The sequence below is a fragment of the Benincasa hispida genome, chromosome 12, assembly GCF_027475165.1.
Source record: "Benincasa hispida cultivar pf3 chromosome 12, pf3_genome.v1.1, whole genome shotgun sequence".
Taxonomy (NCBI): domain Eukaryota; kingdom Viridiplantae; phylum Streptophyta; class Magnoliopsida; order Cucurbitales; family Cucurbitaceae; genus Benincasa; species Benincasa hispida.
In genome coordinates, this window is record NC_143489.1 from 59,136,201 (window position 1) to 59,154,431 (window position 18,231).

The following is an 18,231-nucleotide window of genomic DNA, read 5'->3' on the forward strand; positions in this document are numbered from 1 at the left end:
GCTTCCAAATTATGCTCTTCATTATACTGATTTTTTTTGCTTTGAATTACTACTGTCTCTGTCAAATATATGTTATGTTGAATTATGCTCTTCATTATACTGAATTATTTTCTTTGAATTACTACTATCTGTGCCAAATATATATTATGTTGAATTATGCTCTTCCTTATACTTAATTATTTTGTTTTCAATTACTATTGTCTTTGTCAAATATATGTTATGTTGAATTATGCTCTTCATTATATCGAAGAATAATGGATTTTGATTAGAATGAAGAAGACTAGATTTAAATTTTGATAAAGAAGAATGGATTTCGATTAGGTTATATGATTAGGTTCTATCAAAGATATGTTATGTTCTTCATTGCTATTACTGTCTCTGTAAAAAATTTGTTTATTTCAATTTCTGTTTGTCCATTGCTTGTCCAATTTGTAACTTTTGACCTCCGTTTGACCACTGTTTATTGTATATTGATTGACAACAGTTGTTAGGTATTGTTTACTGCATTCATCATTAGCATATCCCCTATTTTTAGGATGATTTATTGTATATTGACGGATAGTAGTTGTTAGGTACTGTTTATGGTATTCATCATTGCCATATCCCTTTTTTTGGATGGTCTATTCTATATTTACTGACAGTGTTTGTTAGTTACTGTTTATTGTATTCATACAACTATATATGTGTCTCACTTCACTTCAACTTAGGCCAAACTTATTCCATCTACTTGCTTAATGCAATTGGTATGTTATTTCTCTTGTCTCCAACATTTTCTTATTCAGTGTTATTTCTCTTCTTTGCATCTTTTTAGTTTCTATTGTTGGTTTACTGCATTCATCTTGTTGGTTTCTCATTTTGTTGGTACTATTTACTGCATTCATCTTGTTGGTTATCTGAAATTCAAGTTTCAGTGAATGAATTTCATAACTCTGAGGCTGGACCCTATTCCATTTTTTGTTTTTTTGTACTTTATAATTATGCTCTCACTTGCCTTCAAGTATAAGGACAAACAAATTCCATCTACCTCATAACGCAAATGATATATCTTCTCCCACTTTATCCAATATATTTTTTTTTATTGCAGTTGTTGCTTAGTGTACTAATGTTGTTTATTGTAATTTGTTTTAGGGTTGGTCTTATAGGGATCATCTGGATTAAACACTATTTACCAACTTTCTCTTACTAAGGTGTTTACATGCATTTAAATACTTTTATTAATTGTTTCTTATTTGTTTACATGCACTTAAACACTGTTTAGCTAATGTTGTTTATTGTAATTTGTTTTTTTGCTATATTTAGATGATTGACTGTAATAATATCACGACCTAATATTTGTTGCTAGATTTGGATGATTGAATATATGTTGTTAGATTTGGATGATTGAATATATGTTACTTTTGTTAATTGTTTCTTATCTATTTTTTATTTTTATTTATTTATTTATTTTTTTGTGTCCGTTCTTTTGCAACTTTAAATTAAAAGCAAATTTTCATGACAATTAGTTAAAAAATAAAAAATTTGGGAAATTTTTGCAATATTTATTTCTAAAGCTTCTTATAATTATATTAGTAAAAAAAAAATGAATTAATATTTTGATTCATGTTATTAATAAATTGGAAACTGGAACAAGAATTAAAATGCTTGATTTTGTCGTTTCTCAAATTTCTACATGGTATTTAAAACAATCTATTATTTTCTGAATTGGTATGTATTATTATTATGAAACAAGAAAAAGTAGCAAAAACAACCATTAGAATAAGGGAGCAAAGCAGAGAAGATGAGAAAGGTGAGAATAGATTATTTTCTCAATTGGTATGTATTTCAAGAGTTTCAAATAACTACAGTGTTTTTCAACAATTTTTATCAAAGTTATTTTCTTAATTTATAAAAATGAGTTTTATCAATGTGTTGCGAAGGAGTGAGACAAATACAAACAAACAATTTCGATGGAAATTTTTGTTATTTATTTTAACATCCACAAACAACAGCTAACATTCACTCCCTTTTTTCTTTTCATAGAAAAAAAGTTATAAATGGTAAAAAATCAAAGTATCTTTATATATAGCATGATGCTCATCCATCATTTACCTTTTATGGAATGTTGTTTTTTATGTCATTGGTTGTGTAAAGACATCTATGGTATTAGGAAATAAAAACTTTTTGGAATTTGACTAAGTTTATTTTTGGAATTTGACTAAGTTTACTTAACAAAATAATATATTTTTAAAAAAAGTAATAAAAAAGTGTTGTTTTTTAAGTAATATAAAAAAAAAATAATGTTAACATGATTAAGAAATATTTTTGGAATTTGACTCAGTTTATTTTTAGTTTTGTAATTATTTTATGATCTAATTTTTTTTTTCAGGACCAGTTCCAAATTTATTAGTACATAATTGACCCAACAGAATTAGTACGATACTAACAGCATTTACAGCTTCACAACGTCAGTTATTTTCAACACTAGAGTTATTACTGAATGGCCATAGGAGGATAGAAAACACATCACACGAGAGTAGACATCGTATTAGCCAATTAGCATACTTTCGACTCATTCATGAGCCCGATTTATGTTGTCTTCAAATTACAAGAATGAATAGAAGATGTTTTTCCATTTTATGTCATTTACTTAAGACCACTGGCGAATTAGTTGGAACTGAAGTTATAGATGTGGAGAAGATGGTTGCCATGTTCTTACATATTTTAGCCCATAACATTAAGAACCAGATGGTTCAAAGAGAGTTTGTATGGGGTGAGACTGTTTCTAGGCATTTCAACACTGTTTTATTAGCAGTGTTACGATTATACGACGTGTTGTTAAGAAAACCTTTGTCGATCACAAACTCATGTACAAATCTGCGATAGAAATGGTTTGAGGTACAGTTCAAATACACCAACATTAGTTCGACGTGATTTATTTCTTAGGAGAACGTATGTGCATGAATATTTCTTATTTTGTTCGAATGCAGAATTGTCTGTGTGCATTAAATGACACGTACATCAAGGTAAATGTCAGTGCAACTAATCGCCCAAGGTATAGGACGAGGAATGGTGAAATTGCAACAAATGTACTCGGTGTGTGTGATACAAATTGCGACTTTATGTTCGTCTTATTAGGGTGTGAAGGATCCACAACTAATTCTCGAGTTCTCAAAGATGCAATATCACGACCTAATGGACTGAAGGTTCCAAAGGGTAACTAGCTACACATACCATATCTCCCTACTCATTGTATTTGTAATATAAGAATTGAAATGATTGGATGTTCAACAAGGTATTATTATCTATGTGATGCCATATACCCAAATGCGGAGGGTTTTTTGGCTCCATATAGAGACGAAAGATATCATCTTTCGGAGTGGCGTGGAAGAGGTAATGCACCAATAACTCCACAAGAATTTTTTAACATAAAGCATTCTTATGCACGGAATGTCATCAAAAGAACGTTCGGGTTATTGAAGGGTAGATGGACAATCTTGCAAGGAAAATCATACTACCCAGTGCAAATCCAATGTCGAACCATCATGGCGTGTTGCCTTCCGCACAATCTTATCAATAGGGAGATGACTAATAATGAACTGACTGAGGATTTGGATGAGGTGGATTCAAGCTTTGCTACAACTGAGGGGGATGAGATAAATTATATTGAGAGTTTAAATGAATGGACCCAATAGAGGGATGAACTGGCGCAACATATGTTTACTGAATGGGAGTTGCGTAACGTGTAGTGTCTTTATACTTTTTGTTTATTGTTGTGAAATGATTTTATTTGGAACTCTCTCATTATGTTTACTATATTTTGTGCTTAACTTTACTCATGAACTCTCTCATTAGCTTTGCTACAACTACTTGTCATTTATTGTTTAATTATATTAAAATATGTACGTGTATATACTAGAATGTCAAGTTCCTCAAGAGCTCCGAAGCACATTTGGACTAAAAAGGAAGAAGCGAAGCTGGTTGAGGGCTTGGTGGCGTTGGTCGCATCTAGTGGATGGAGATCAGACAATGGGACATTTTGACCTGGCTACTTGGCACAACTACAACGTTTGATGGCTAAGAAGTTGCCCGACTATAATATCCAAGGATCACCAACTATAGATTGTCGAGTCAAATCCCTGGAAAAAAACTTACTAAGCGATCGCAGAAATGAGAGGACCAGCTTGTAGTGGATTTGGCCGGAATGAGGAATTCCAATGCATCACTGTAGAGCACGAGTTATTTGATGGATGGGTGAAGGTACATTTTTTTCTAAATTGATTTACAAATATTGGTAACAAAATCATAACATCCACTTCACCCTTCATGCAGAGTCATCCTGCATTAAAGGAGCTTCTACACAAGTTGTTCCCATACTATGATGATCTGGCCTATATCTTTGGCAAGGATCGGGCTATGGGAGGACGGTCAGAGACCTTTATGGATGTCGGGTCTAACGTGCCAAACCATATGAATGATGAAGTTTCTATTCATAAATCACAGGATCCAAACATCCCCACGATGTCTAGTCAGGGAATGGACATGTCATAGGATGACATGCATGGAACACATACCGGTCGAAGCACTGAAGGAGGAAATGCTTCGAGAGGAAGTAAGAGGAAGTGAAGTGGGAATCAATATGAAATGGCAAAGATTGTTAGGAATGTGATGGAGTTCGCAAAGGACCAATTGAAGGCGATTGCAGAATATCCAAAAGAGAAGCGTGCAACTAAAGTCAAACTACGTGCAGAAGTCATAAACCAACTTCAAGATATTCCCGAATTACATAACCGACAGAGGATGAAACTTATGCAAATCATATTCCGCAGTGTGCAAGATACTGAGAGCTTCTTATCCATTCCCACAACCCTGAAGTTGGACCATTGCAACCTCCTCCTTGAAGAGAATGTTTGATCAACCCGTGTTTTGGACTGTTTTTCAATAATGAACAATGATTAGTTTGTTTCAATTATGCATTTAAGTTTGTAGTAGATTTGGTACCTTAAAAAAAAGGTAATATTTTAACCATGCAATCATGAGTTAGTTATTTTGTCTTAGAGATGCTTGTACCTAAAAAAAAAAGTTTTATATATGAAATACATGAATTGCATCCGAAAGTAATGCATTTTTTTCTTTTTTAGCCATGTTAACCAAGGCATCTCTCAAAATGACAAAAAAGTCATGGTTAGCTTTTAATATAAATTACAATCAAATTAATTTTGTATAAATTAGTGGAACATATAGTCTTAATTATATTTTCAAAATATGATATTTCATATGCATAATTATTAGTATTATAAAATATGGTAGTAGAAAAAGTTACACATGGTGTAAAATAATCTACATTCAAATTATAGACTGTTATAATTCAGACTATAATAACCTGCACTCCAAACATAGATTCTTATAAGACAAAATATAATACTCTGCACCCCAAATACAGACTATTATAAACCAGACTATAATAGTCTGCATCCCAAACGTAGACTATAAAAACAAGCAGTGTTATAACCCAGAGACTATAATAATCTACTCTACGCTCCAAATGCCCCCTTAAAGTCAAAATAAACACTTGATGTACCACAAACTGTGCCAATCTTCTCTTCAGGAGATTCAAAGAAGTCTGTCACATCCAAATTTGTCATATGGGATAGGTCAAATATGTCATTATCTTGGTATACAAAATTTGCTTCCACGTTTTTCTCTTTTTCTTTCAGGGAGGCTTGATAGAAGTTAACTAAGTGTTTTGACGTACGACATGTACGTGATCAATGGCCGATCATTCCACATCGGAAGCATTTATTTTCAACATTATTTGAACTTTTATCTCGTGGAACTTTTCCTTTTTTATCATCATTTTGTGTGGTTCTTTTGAAATTTAAGTGATTAGAATGACCACTACGAAAATAATAATTATTTATTTCTCTACCACGGTCTCGACCTCGACTGCGACCACGACCTCAACCACGATCATTATTAAAATTCACAGCATTCACTTCAGGGAATTGTGTTGTTCTGGTTGGTCGAGATTCATGATTTTTCATCAATAACTCGTTATTTTGTTTAGCCACGAGAAGAAACCAAATTAATTCAGAATACTGTTTAAAACCCTTCTCTCGATATTGCTGCTGCAGGAGCATATTTGAGACATGAAATTTAGAAAATATTTTCTCTAACATATAAACATCAGTAATTTTCTATCCGCATAACAACAATTTTGAATTGATTTTAAATAATGCAGAGTTGTAATCACTTACTGATTTGAAATCTTGTAGCCTCAAGTGCATCCACTAATAACAAGCTTTAGAAAGAATAACTATTTTTTTATGATCATACATTTCTTTCAAAATTTTCCATAAGATACGGAGATTTTTTATTGTAAGATACTCAATTTTCAATCCCTCGTGGGTATGATGTCAAAAGAAAATCATAGTTTTTGCTTTGTCCAAACCGGATGTTCTACTTCATTCTTTAATAGTCTCCCCAAGATTCATGGCATCTAGGTGGATTTCGACATCAAGTACCCATGATAAATAATTATTGCCGTTAATATCAAGGGCGACAAATTCTAATTTTGTGCGATTTGTCATGGCAACACTATCATAAAATATTGTACTTACGTTAGAAATTTAATAAATATTGAATATTCAAAATAACATTAAATTTATTAATTATAACGAAGAGGGAAAGAATGACATAACTTTAGGACCTACCTTTAGCAGGAAAAATGACAGGAGCTCGTGCTGATAACATGTTGTGAAATGGAGGAGCACAATGGGAACACAGATATGAAGAAAATATAATATAATAATATATTTATATAATAATAATAAACAAACAAAATAACTAAAAACATAAAATAACTAAAATTATAAAATTGGATAATATGTAAATCGAAGTGGAATTCTCACAAATGTATATGTCTCTACAAAATCTACAAATGACCACTTATTTATAGGGGATTTTGGAAGTAGGAAGTGACACACTTGGACACTATGCATAGGTGGTTGAATGATATACCAACACATGTGATAATGAGAACATTACACTTGGCATTGGACACTAAGCATTAATGGACATCTATTATTTTTATATAATATTTATAATATATTAAAATTTGTTGCTATATTTGCAATTAAAAAAATTGTTAAATTTAAAAATATTCTTTATGTTTTTTCCATCCATAACAATTTTCCTTTTAAAAACAGTGGATAATCTTTTAAAAACTTTTTTACAAAAGAAAATTCATTTAGCTATTTTTCAAAACCATCCTTCAAATTTAGCTCTTGTTGTCCCTATAAAATATGTTTGGAAGGTTTAATACTCAAAGGTGGAAGAACAAATTATTCTATCATACATTTAATTCAAACGTCTATGCCCAACCTAAATATGTTTATTATTAATTCAAAAAATAATAAAAAATTATTCTATTGTACATTCTTATCTTTAAAAAATTATGTTTTCTAACTTTATATTGGTAGCCAAAAAGAAATTCTCACTTATTACGTTAATAATAGTTAGATATAGCTCCAAACATCTCCACACCTTTTTACTACCTCAAAATTTAGTTTTATCAACAAGTTTATGGCCTGAAGGTGGACCTATGCCCAACCTTGACTTGATCTTGATTGGGTCGATACGACCCAACTCATCTATTTGTTAGATTGAATATGAATCACTTTTTTTTAGGATAAGTCTGACTTGTTTGACCCATATTTAGATTGATATATTGAATAAACTCAATACACTTGTCATTGGGTCAACCTAAATATGCATGTATATATTTAATTTGTTATACACTATATTTTTATTTGTTTAAAAGTGATTTTTTAAAGAAAATATTATTTTCTTAAAACTTATTTTTATAAGTTAAATATCATATGTTTCAGTTAATTCAAATTTTAAAAAATGAGAATGTTAGGTTTAGAATTTGATTAAAAATTGAAATATTTAGTTAAACATTACGAAAATCATGGTGAAAGAATAAGAAGAAAATGAACACAATTTTTAAAAACTAAAATATAAAACAAAAGTGTACCATGAAAGCACCAAATTTGCATTTAATTAAAAGAAGTTACCGATAGTTTAATTGTAAAAACTAGAAAGGACGTTTAATTGTCATATTTTTAGTGATAACAAATTCACAAATATTATAGACTTTTTTTCCCTAACATGTGGAGTAGGTAAATCGAACCAACTTCAAGATTTGATGACACATATCCTATATTAATTCAACTTTCCTTATTTTGACTATAGATATTATAGATTATCTAAATAATATATGAAGAAACCAAACATAGGATAAAAAATGGCTAAGATAAAAAAACATCTACTAACCAAAATAAATACTATCATAAATTAAACAAAAAAATTCTCTCATTCATTAAGAAAAAGGTTGTAAGCTCATGAGACAATACCAAAATACCGACTCTTAAAACATTAACTTTCATTTGGTAATCATTTTATTTTTTGTTTTTATTTTTATTTTTGAAAATTAAGTCTATGGACACTATTCCTACCTTTAAATTTCTTCATGTATTATTTACTTTTCACCACTGATTTAAAAAATCAAGCCAAATTTTGAGAATTAAAAAAGTAGCTTTTAAAAAGTTGTTTTGATTTTTAAAATTTGACTAAAAATTTAATAATTATAATTAAGAAAAATGTAAATTATGATAAAAAATGTAAAAATAAAATAATTATTCAACCTGACGTAAATGATCCAGAGAGCAAAAAAAGCGAAAAATAACTTAGTAGTATTTTCTAATACAAGAATAATAATAAAACTCAAATAAGTAGGCAAAAACACAAAATAAGAAGAACCCTCAAGAATGACAGTACGCAACGTGTCACCGTCCAAAAAATGACCACTAAAGAAACATTTATTTGAAAGAAAGGTGACCGACGGGTAACGGCATCACATCCTTTCTTCCAATTCAAGAAACTCTCTTCCATTTCCCGAGGGACGAGGAGTGTACACTGGAGAAAAAAAATGGCGTCCACAAGATTAAATCATCACCTGAAATTGAATCATTGAGCTTATCCCATTTCCAATTTCATCACTGCAGTTCCGGTTTCAACGATGGCGTTCCGATTAGGAGCTTGTTCACGCGCCACCGTCGCCTCTCGTTTTCCCCAACTCAATCACAACAACTTTCTCATTCTCCCTCTCGAACGAGAAATTGAGATTCGGCGGGTGAGAGGCACGAGGAGACTGAGAATTAGGGTTTCGGATGGAGGCGAATCGTATCTCGGGATGTGGAAGAACGCGGTGGAGCGTCAGCGGAAAGCCATTGAGTTTCAGAAAGTTGTGGAAAATACTGTTGGAAATGACGATCGCAATGGCGGTGATCGAAGTGCTGGTCAGTTGGAGAAGAAGAGCGAGGAGTTCAGTAAGATTCTTCAGGTCCCGAACGAGGAGAGGGATCGGATTCAGCGGATGCAGGTCATTCATCGAGCTGCTGCCGCCATTGCCGCTGCTCGTGCACTTGTTGGTGAGACTGGAATGGTAGCTGTGGGAGACTCGAGTTCGCGTGATTCGAATATTTCTCCGAATTTGAATAGTAGTAATGACGGTGGACTGCTCGATCGTGAAGAAGGTATGATCAGCATTATTGAATCTTGAAGAATCGATTTTCTTTGTTGACTGGAAAAGCCTTAAAGTTTTATTAGTATGAGAAGTTATAAATTATTGGCTCTTTCTTTACTGTATTTGACTCTCTTTCAAGGTTGATCTTTGAATATTACTAGTAGTTAACATATTTCCGTTTGGCTTGCTACCTAATGAATGTAATTTCATTTTTGACTAGGCATATCTTCTCTGAGTTTCAAGTTCAAAAAATTGATTAATAAATATAGATATGTATCAATATCCTAATAATTTAAATCGCAGTGTTGACTAACATGATTAGAAAAGAATAAGAAAAGAATAAAGACCTAGTGTTAGTGTGGTTCAGTTTGACAGCCGATTTTTATGTAGTTTTTCTGGTTCTCTTACTAACTCTTTCTTTTTCTATATTTGTTAATTTCTTTATTGTTTATGATTCATCTAGAATTATCTGAATTTCAAACTGAGAACACCTTGCTACCTGAGTCTGAAACTTCACAAACTGGGACCCCTGGTCCAGATTTCTGGTCTTGGACACCCCCTCCAGATAATGATGGGAATGGTAATGCTTCCAATGAGCTGCGACAAATTGGGAAATCACAGGCATATCCAATGTTATCCAATTTTGTTGAGGAGAAAGAGCCACCGATTGGCTTTCTCTCAATTCCGTTTCAGAGTGAAATATCTGAAAACGTCAAATCTCTTCTACCACCCTTTCAGTCATTGGTGGGTATTGAAAAATTAGAATCATCAGAAACCAGAACAGAGACACATTCCTTGGAAGAAGATGAAAATGTTGGGATAGAGTTTTCGGTATTTGCAGCAGAAGCATCACAGGCCCTTAATAGTACAGATAAGGAATCAACAAAAGGAATAGATCCAGATGGGTCACGATGGTGGAAGGAGACGGGAGTTGAGCGGAGACCTGATGGTGTGATTTGCAAGTGGACAATAACGAGGGGAGTTAGTGCAGACCTAGCCACTGAGTGGCAGAACAAATATTGGGAAGCTGCTGATGAGTTTGGCTATAAGGAACTTGGTTCAGAGAAATCTGGTCGTGATGCCTACGGAAATGTTTGGCGTGAATATTGGAGAGAATCTATGCGGCAGGTCAGTTTGGATTGTGCTGATATGCTTGCTTCTATCACATTATCCTTGTAAAATATTTGCTTTATGCAAGCAGTTAAAGTCTCAATAGTTTGTTTTGCCATCTGCAAAAAGATCGATTTTGATTGCAATATCCTGTTAAAATTATTTGTTTTATGCACTCACTTAATGTTCTTAATGGACAGCTCACATCCATCTACTAAGTTGATACCTTTGAAATTCAAGTTATACTTATACCACCTATTGGAGATTGCGAGAAGATGGAAATGCCTCTGAGTGTGTAATGTACAATGTGTCAGTTGATATCTAACAGATTCTATTGTGTCGTACTCTCTGATATTTTTAAAGGATTTACTTATGTTTACATGTCTGGAAATGATGTGAGATCCATCTATATAGTGAATTCTGGAAATTACTTTATTTCTTCCTCTAATTCATTCTCTCAACTCCCCGCAGCTAACCCTTGGTTCCTAATATCAATCATTACAGCAAAAAATCTTTTTTATGACCTTAACTGAAGTTACTGAACTAACTGTCTTTCAGGAACAAGGTCTTGTTCATCTGGAAAAAACTGCAGACAAGTGGGGGATAAATGGAAGTGGCACGGAGTGGCAAGAGAAATGGTGGGAATACTATAATACCTCTGGCCAAGCTGAAAAGAATGCTCATAAATGGTGTAAAATTGATCCGAACACATACGTTGATCCCGGTCATGCTCATATCTGGCATGAAAGGTATCAATTTCTTTCAAATGTCAGAGATGTTAATCAACTATTATTCTTGTTGTTCTCTTGACTTGGTCTTATATGATGCATTCTCAATCCGCTGATTCCCTTTTTCAAGATTTTGTACATTTAATTTGATGACAAGTTTCTCAAGAAATTGTCCATTTCGATCTACTTTCCTCTTGCAGATGGGGTGAAAAGTATGATGGACAAGGTGGCAGCATTAAGTACACAGATAAATGGGCTGAACGATGTGAAGGTGATGGATGGACGAAGTGGGGCGACAAATGGGATGAAAACTTTGATCCGAATGGTCATGGTGTCAAACAGGGGGAAACTTGGTGGGAAGGTAAACATGGAGAACGGTGGAACCGTACATGGGGCGAGGGCCACAATGGTTCGGGCTGGGTTCACAAGTATGGAAAGAGCAGCAGTGGGGAGCATTGGGACACACATGCTCAGCAGGAAACCTGGTATGAGAGATTCCCACACTTTGGCTTTTATCACTGCTTCAACAATTCAGTCCAGCTCCGGGAAGTTCAGCCACCATCTGAGACGGCTTTGTAAGTCTTCTCTTTCTTACTGCCAAGTGATTATAAAAGCTTGTAGTGTAGGCCATTTTGAAGAAAATAGAATGCTTGATCAGGATTGATACCGTTTTCCTGGCATTGTACATGTAATAAAGAAAACTGCACAACATATTCCTAGTCCACGGTGATATTAGGAAACCTTTTAAGTCAATAAATTAGCTTGCTTTCTTTATTTTCTGAGATGATTTTAGATAGCTGCTAATATTGAAAAGATAAATATCCCAAACCCTGCATTACTTCCCTCCACCACCGCCAAAAGAAGCAAGAAAGAGACAACTGCACTTTCTTCTTCTGTCTTGGAACAATGCTATTAATGGCCGTGGGAGTCATCACAACTGCAGTTGGAACCTATAGTTATATTAAAATAAAAGTTTATTTAGACTAGACGCTCTGTATGACTTAGACTGTTCAGGTTGTGGTTGTGATTACTTGTGCTGGAGCATTGACTACTTGTTCAAATGTGAGCTCACATCAAAGCTCAACCTTGAAACTTTCTTCCCAAGTTTCCTGACCCTTATTTTCTGAATATTAGACTTTGGACCTGGTTAGTTTACCATTTTATGTCTAAATGGACCATTTCCCCCCTTCTGTTCCGAGTACTATGAAAGTACATTTTGGAAATATAAATTTGGTTAATCAAGAATGTGAAAGGTACAAACCCATGTGTGGATTTAGTGCTCTGTAAGGATCATAGGTATATAAAGGACTTAGAGAGAATGAGTTCAAGTCATGTTGGTCATCGACCCAAAATTCAAAATTTCATATACAACCAGTTTTCGTCAAACGGTTGTCTCTTTGTCTCTTGAAGATAGTCGAGACGTGCGAAGTTGGCCAAACAAAAACCGGCTTTAATTGAACTTCATTGATATGAATTACCGGCTTTAAGAAACAAACAGCAAATTGATTGGGGATCTTATAAGCAAGGGCAACAACGGGAGATGGATTTAAAGTCAAATATTACCATCTTAGGTACTTTACATTCCAAAAGGAAAGATCCATAGTGAAGCACCTACCAACCATTTTCTCTTTTGGGTTGTAGAATAGTGATTGCACGATAAGAATATACAAATCTCTTGTATAATTTTTATATCATTTTTGAACTCTAGTATATATGTTTTCTAGTAATAATTGATTTCAAAGTTCGATCGATTTTCATTGTCTCGATGTGTTCCAAACACATGGCATCTCCATGTTCTAATTCATTGAAATGCACATCCCCAACTTGAAAAATGGTATTATTTAACCCTTATGTTCCACCACAACATGAAAGACACTTGAAATTTTAATGTAAAAGGTCGAGACACCAACTCTCTAGCCCTTCATGCTCCACCAACAAAGCACACACAATTTTGGAAGGAATAATTTCTGGATTTGGGCTATCTAACTCAATCATCTCGATTATTGGACATCGGGTGGTTTTATAAGCTGTACCTAATTAAAAATTGTCAATTTAAAGAATATTTTTTCAAGTGTGAAGGAAGGGAGAGTATGAAACTTAGGCTACACCTAAGTATTGATTCATATTTGTCTTCTCTATTTTTTTTTCTTTGCTTGATAAAGAAAACAAAATAAAAACCAACCATCCACCCAAAATTTTGAATTCGACGTTAAAGTATGAATTAAATGAACTTTTATGAATTGAGGTTTTTTTTTTTCTTTAGTTGTTTGAACAAAAAAAAAAAGCAAAAAAATACAATCGGCCAAGATTGTCAAATCAAACATGTACGATGAGAAATTAGAACGTAGGAACCGCGTAGCAGTTAAGTACATTTTGTCTTGTCTACTATTTTCAAAAGTGTTGGCCCCATCAATTTTTATGTTATGATTTGTGTTTTCTTTTTGAAATAAAATTTCTATGTCATGATTATGACCTATGATTATCAAACTTTGATTGCCTTTGCGAACAAGTGTCTTATTTATTATTATTTTTTTAAAAATTCTCCAAACAAGGACGGTAATTCGAATAACAAACTTTTTTTTATCATCAACTCATATTACTTATTTGGACGTTCATTAGATTTTTATTCATGAATTTTGCATGACATTTTATCTCGAGTACTATTTTGGTCCATATACTTTAGATTTAATTCGATTTTAGTATATACACTTTCAAATATATTTTTAATAAATCTTAAATTTAATCATAAGAAGCTAATTTTATCAAAATTAATCACTATTAATAGTAATTTTCACGCAATAAAAGATTATATACGAATGAGATAACTAAAACAAAATGAATTTTAAAATACAACCCCTCAACTTTGTAACGTTTTACATATATGTATGTTGATTTTTCTAAAATATAAAAAAATTGTATGTGTATTTAATGTTATATTATTTTGTTTCATAAAAAAACCAATGGCTAGATTCGGGAAAATTGCACTTTTCCATTTTAATTTTGAACTTAATCTAATATACTAATAGTTATAATATGTATACCTACGTATAAATCAATTACATACCAAATAAAATTACATTTTACTTAAGTTTCTAATTTCTAATTTTTTTTAAAAAAATCTATAATATTTTAGTTTTCGTACGTTAGAAATAGGTAAGAAAATTTAATTCTTTTTTAATCTTCTCTCATATAAATAAAATGTAGATTTTTTTTTAATCTGTATAAAACTTTTTTTTATGAAAACTGACTAAATGATTTTTAAGCGAATAATTCTATAAAAAATTATAATAATTTTGCAATTAGTGTTACTTAATCTAGATATCATGTATCAATGCATATCATATATCGATGCATTTAAAATTACATTTATGTGAAGGTCTCTTGTTAAAAATTTAGCCTCTCAATTTTGAAAATTGTTACTAATAAATTCTTAAACTTTCAATTTTGATTCTAATTCCTAAGAATGTCTAATAAATCTATATATTATGATTTTATATCTAATAGATCTTATAAATAATTCTTTTTGAGCTCTTACAATTTTAATCAAGAAACTCACAAATTCTTTTTGAATTCTGTTGAAAATGATTGAGAAGAAAGACGCTAGAATCTCAAAGATGAAGATTTTTCATGGAACTCCACAAAAGTTAGAAGCTAATTAAAAATGATTTCTTTAAGTATATTCTTAATATCATGAAAGTATCAGCGTGGAATTTGGGGCATGAATCTTTCTTTTATTCTAAACTTTAACTTCTATGAAATTGCTCAAGCGTTGACCTAACTTAAATTCAATGGAATTGGGTATTACAATTTTTTTTTTTTTATAACTTCATTCTTAATATTCAAAATAAAATTTGTTTCAAAAGAGAAATTGCCACCATAATCCCCACAAATATGGGTACGAGTCTCATTTTCATTGAATATATGCTCAATAAAATATATTTTTTAATAAAAAAAGTCTATTCTATTAAGAACAACATATGCCTACATGAAACTCCTACTTACTTTCCAATGTAATACATTATTTCATTGGTTAAACAAATTTAATATGAAGTGTTTTTTTTTTTTTAATAATTTAATCCGATGTGAGTTTGAGATTTGAATATTTGATTTTTTTTTATGTGATGTAACGTCTTTAGTTAGTTGGACTAATATTAAATGGGTACAATCTACTTCTTTATTAAATTAGATAGAAATAACAGAAGAAAAAAGTAAGTAGGAATTTACATGTAATAATGTAAAGAATGAGTAATTATAAAAAATAACACAAAAAAGCTTTCATTCTTTTACAAATAATATCATTTTGACCTATTGTTTTAATGACTCGTCTCGGTGTGTCTCGACCAAGAGCAACCAAAATAAAAACTTCTTCTTTAATAGTATATTTGAATAGTCAAGCTTTTTGGAACCTCGACCTAGACGCTGATGGGATTGAATAAAATGGGGAGAAAAAAGAGGTAAAAGTTTTGGTCAATTGTTCTTGTATTCTCTATGTTCAAGTTATCTTGGAGAAGGGATGACTTACTCTCTTCTATTTTCTTTTTTCTCTAATTTGGTTTCTATTCATTTATGCTAGATTTTCTTATTTTAAATTTTGAAAAAAAGTTTACACATTTACCTTTTGGCCAAAAGGAAAAAAAAAGTCTCAATGACTTTCGAATTCACCGAGAAAATCAAAACAATAAACTCTTAAAAACTTCAACTCCACAAATTTGATCTTGGTCTTCATCCTGGTTGGTCATTGTCCTAATTAGAATTTTCACGAAGCATAAAATTGATGGTTCGATTGTGTCATATTTAAAAATTTTGTTTTAGTCTTGGTATCGATCCAGGGCCATATAATATCAAAATATACTATAAAAATAATTGACTAATCAGAATGCTATACGTGAAAGATGAAAACTTTTTGGTACTATTTCTGACTATCAACCCAAAAGAAGAATCCATCCTATTAAATTCCTCTCAAGTGAAAAGATTCTAATGACACTCACTTTGGTCGGTCACAAACCTTTACTTGACTCTTGGACATTATAACATTTTTATATTTAAGTCTTTGGAAAAATAGTTTTAATAACTTGGGGTCGAAGTTTCCCAAAAAAAAAAAAAAATAAAATAAAAAAAAATAAATAAAGGAGAGAGGCCTGTGGTTGTTGTGGCTTGGCTTCTATATATATGCTCACGGAGTCCCACAAAGACCTCTCCCCGCTCTCTCTCTCTCTCTCCTTCTCTCTCTCTCTAGCTCTCTGTTTTTTCTTTGAAGGTGTTGTGTTAGTTTCCATGGAGATGGGGGAAGGTCTGACTAAAGAACAAATGGATCAGCTTATAGAAGCTTTTCTTTTCTTTGACAAAAACAGAGATGGTGGGTCATTTTCTTTCCTTTTCTGGTTGAATTCTATTTGAAAAGTTCGATTTATGTCTTTATTTTTGGATTTGAATAAGCAGGTTGCATCACCCTTGATGAACTAAGAACCGAGATCAGAAACTTGGGTCAAAATCCAACAGAGGAAGAACTCAAGCAAATGATCAGTGAAGTAGATGCAGATGGGAATGGAAAAATTGATTTTTGGGAATTCCAAAAATTGATGTCCAAAATCATGGAGGTTTCTCATTTCATTTCATTTCTTTTCATCCCCCATGATTTTGAGTCTTTTTATTCTTCTAACATTTGAGATGCCATTTTCTGTCTGTCCTGATTTTAGGAAGAAACAGAGGAGAAACTCAAAGAGGCCTTCAAGGTGTTTGATAAAAACCAAGATGGATATATATCAGCAAATGAGGTATAAAAGTACAAAGATCTGATTCTTTAATAAACAAAGGCAAAAATCTTTTCAAATTTTTGAGCAAACCCATTAAAGAATGTCATCCTAACGAGCACAGATACAACACCACGTTAACATGGTGACATGTCATTTTTTTTAAAAGAAAATTTAGGACACAGACATACCAAAGACACGTTTATTAAAACATACATTTTTAAATGGAAGGAAATTCAAAGTTAATGAATTTATTTATTTCTACGCTTAAAAAATTAATTCGATATATTTCGCTCTCAAATTTTATTATTTTTGTCATATATATGTTGACTTAGTATAGGTAAGAAGTGTATGATGCATGTCTACCGAATGTTGTTCTTCTTTGGACTTAATACAACTAGTGTCTAACATATTTATTATACTAACAAGTGTCTGATACGTGTTCATTAAATGTCAGAGTGTCCAAGCGTCAGACATGGAAACATTAGCCAAACTAAAATGTTTGTGCTTCTTAGATGTCATCTATATCATGATTTATTTCTTGTTATTTTGCAGTTGAGCCATGTCTGTTTGATGCTTAATTTGGGGGAGAAGTTAACAGATGAGGAAGTTCTGCAGATGATCAGAGACGCTGATTTGGATGGAGATGGCCAGGTCGACTACCATGAGTTTGTGAATATGATGATGACTCAGGATGTGTCACAAATCCTACCAAAAAGAGGCTTTTTTTAATGATATGATTATACAACCAAAAAGAAACAAAACTAGATTGAGTGAATGACAAGAAAGATAACCCTTGTTTGATTTGTTCATATCTCCATTATTTTATTGTATTATCAGTGTTTGACTTCATGTCAAGTTGGAAGTCTAGAGGAAATTATGGTTTAAATACAAAGAAATGATATTGATGTATCCTATATTTTAATATGGTCTGGAAGCAAAGGAAAACAAAATAGCTTTAGTATGATGTGCAACAAGGACGATGTGAAATTTGAGATATTTTAAGAAATTTCTCTGATGTCAATGCAAATGTCGATGACGATGCCGATTTCAATGTGTATACCTTTTCAACTTGAGC

At 32.1% G+C, this 18,231-nt stretch overlaps 2 protein-coding genes and 2 pseudogenes across 2 annotated transcripts; 3 read left to right on the plus strand and 1 right to left on the minus strand.

Annotated features, from left to right (window-relative positions):
- The first annotated feature begins 3,896 nt into the window (after nucleotides 1-3,896).
- Nucleotides 3,897-4,890, plus strand: LOC150032099 (uncharacterized; annotated as a pseudogene).
- A 1,046-nt stretch (nucleotides 4,891-5,936) lies between these two features.
- LOC150032100 (uncharacterized) lies at nucleotides 5,937-6,566 on the minus strand (annotated as a pseudogene).
- A 2,237-nt stretch (nucleotides 6,567-8,803) lies between these two features.
- On the plus strand, nucleotides 8,804-12,177 carry LOC120092960 (protein LIKE EARLY STARVATION, chloroplastic). The gene is made up of 4 exons (XM_039051228.2): nucleotides 8,804-9,575; nucleotides 10,029-10,693; nucleotides 11,234-11,424; nucleotides 11,604-12,177. Exons 1-4 carry the CDS (start codon nucleotides 9,059-9,061, stop codon nucleotides 11,980-11,982), a joined length of 1,752 nt encoding a protein of 583 aa, XP_038907156.2. The 5' UTR covers nucleotides 8,804-9,058; the 3' UTR covers nucleotides 11,983-12,177.
- A 4,404-nt stretch (nucleotides 12,178-16,581) lies between these two features.
- LOC120092962 (calmodulin-1-like) lies at nucleotides 16,582-18,215 on the plus strand. Its single transcript, XM_039051230.2, has 4 exons — nucleotides 16,582-16,759; nucleotides 16,843-17,000; nucleotides 17,100-17,177; nucleotides 17,709-18,215. The coding sequence occupies exons 1-4, from the start codon at nucleotides 16,678-16,680 to the stop codon at nucleotides 17,883-17,885; spliced, it is 495 nt and encodes a 164-aa protein (XP_038907158.2). The 5' UTR covers nucleotides 16,582-16,677; the 3' UTR covers nucleotides 17,886-18,215.
- Nucleotides 18,216-18,231: the final 16 nt, after the last annotated feature.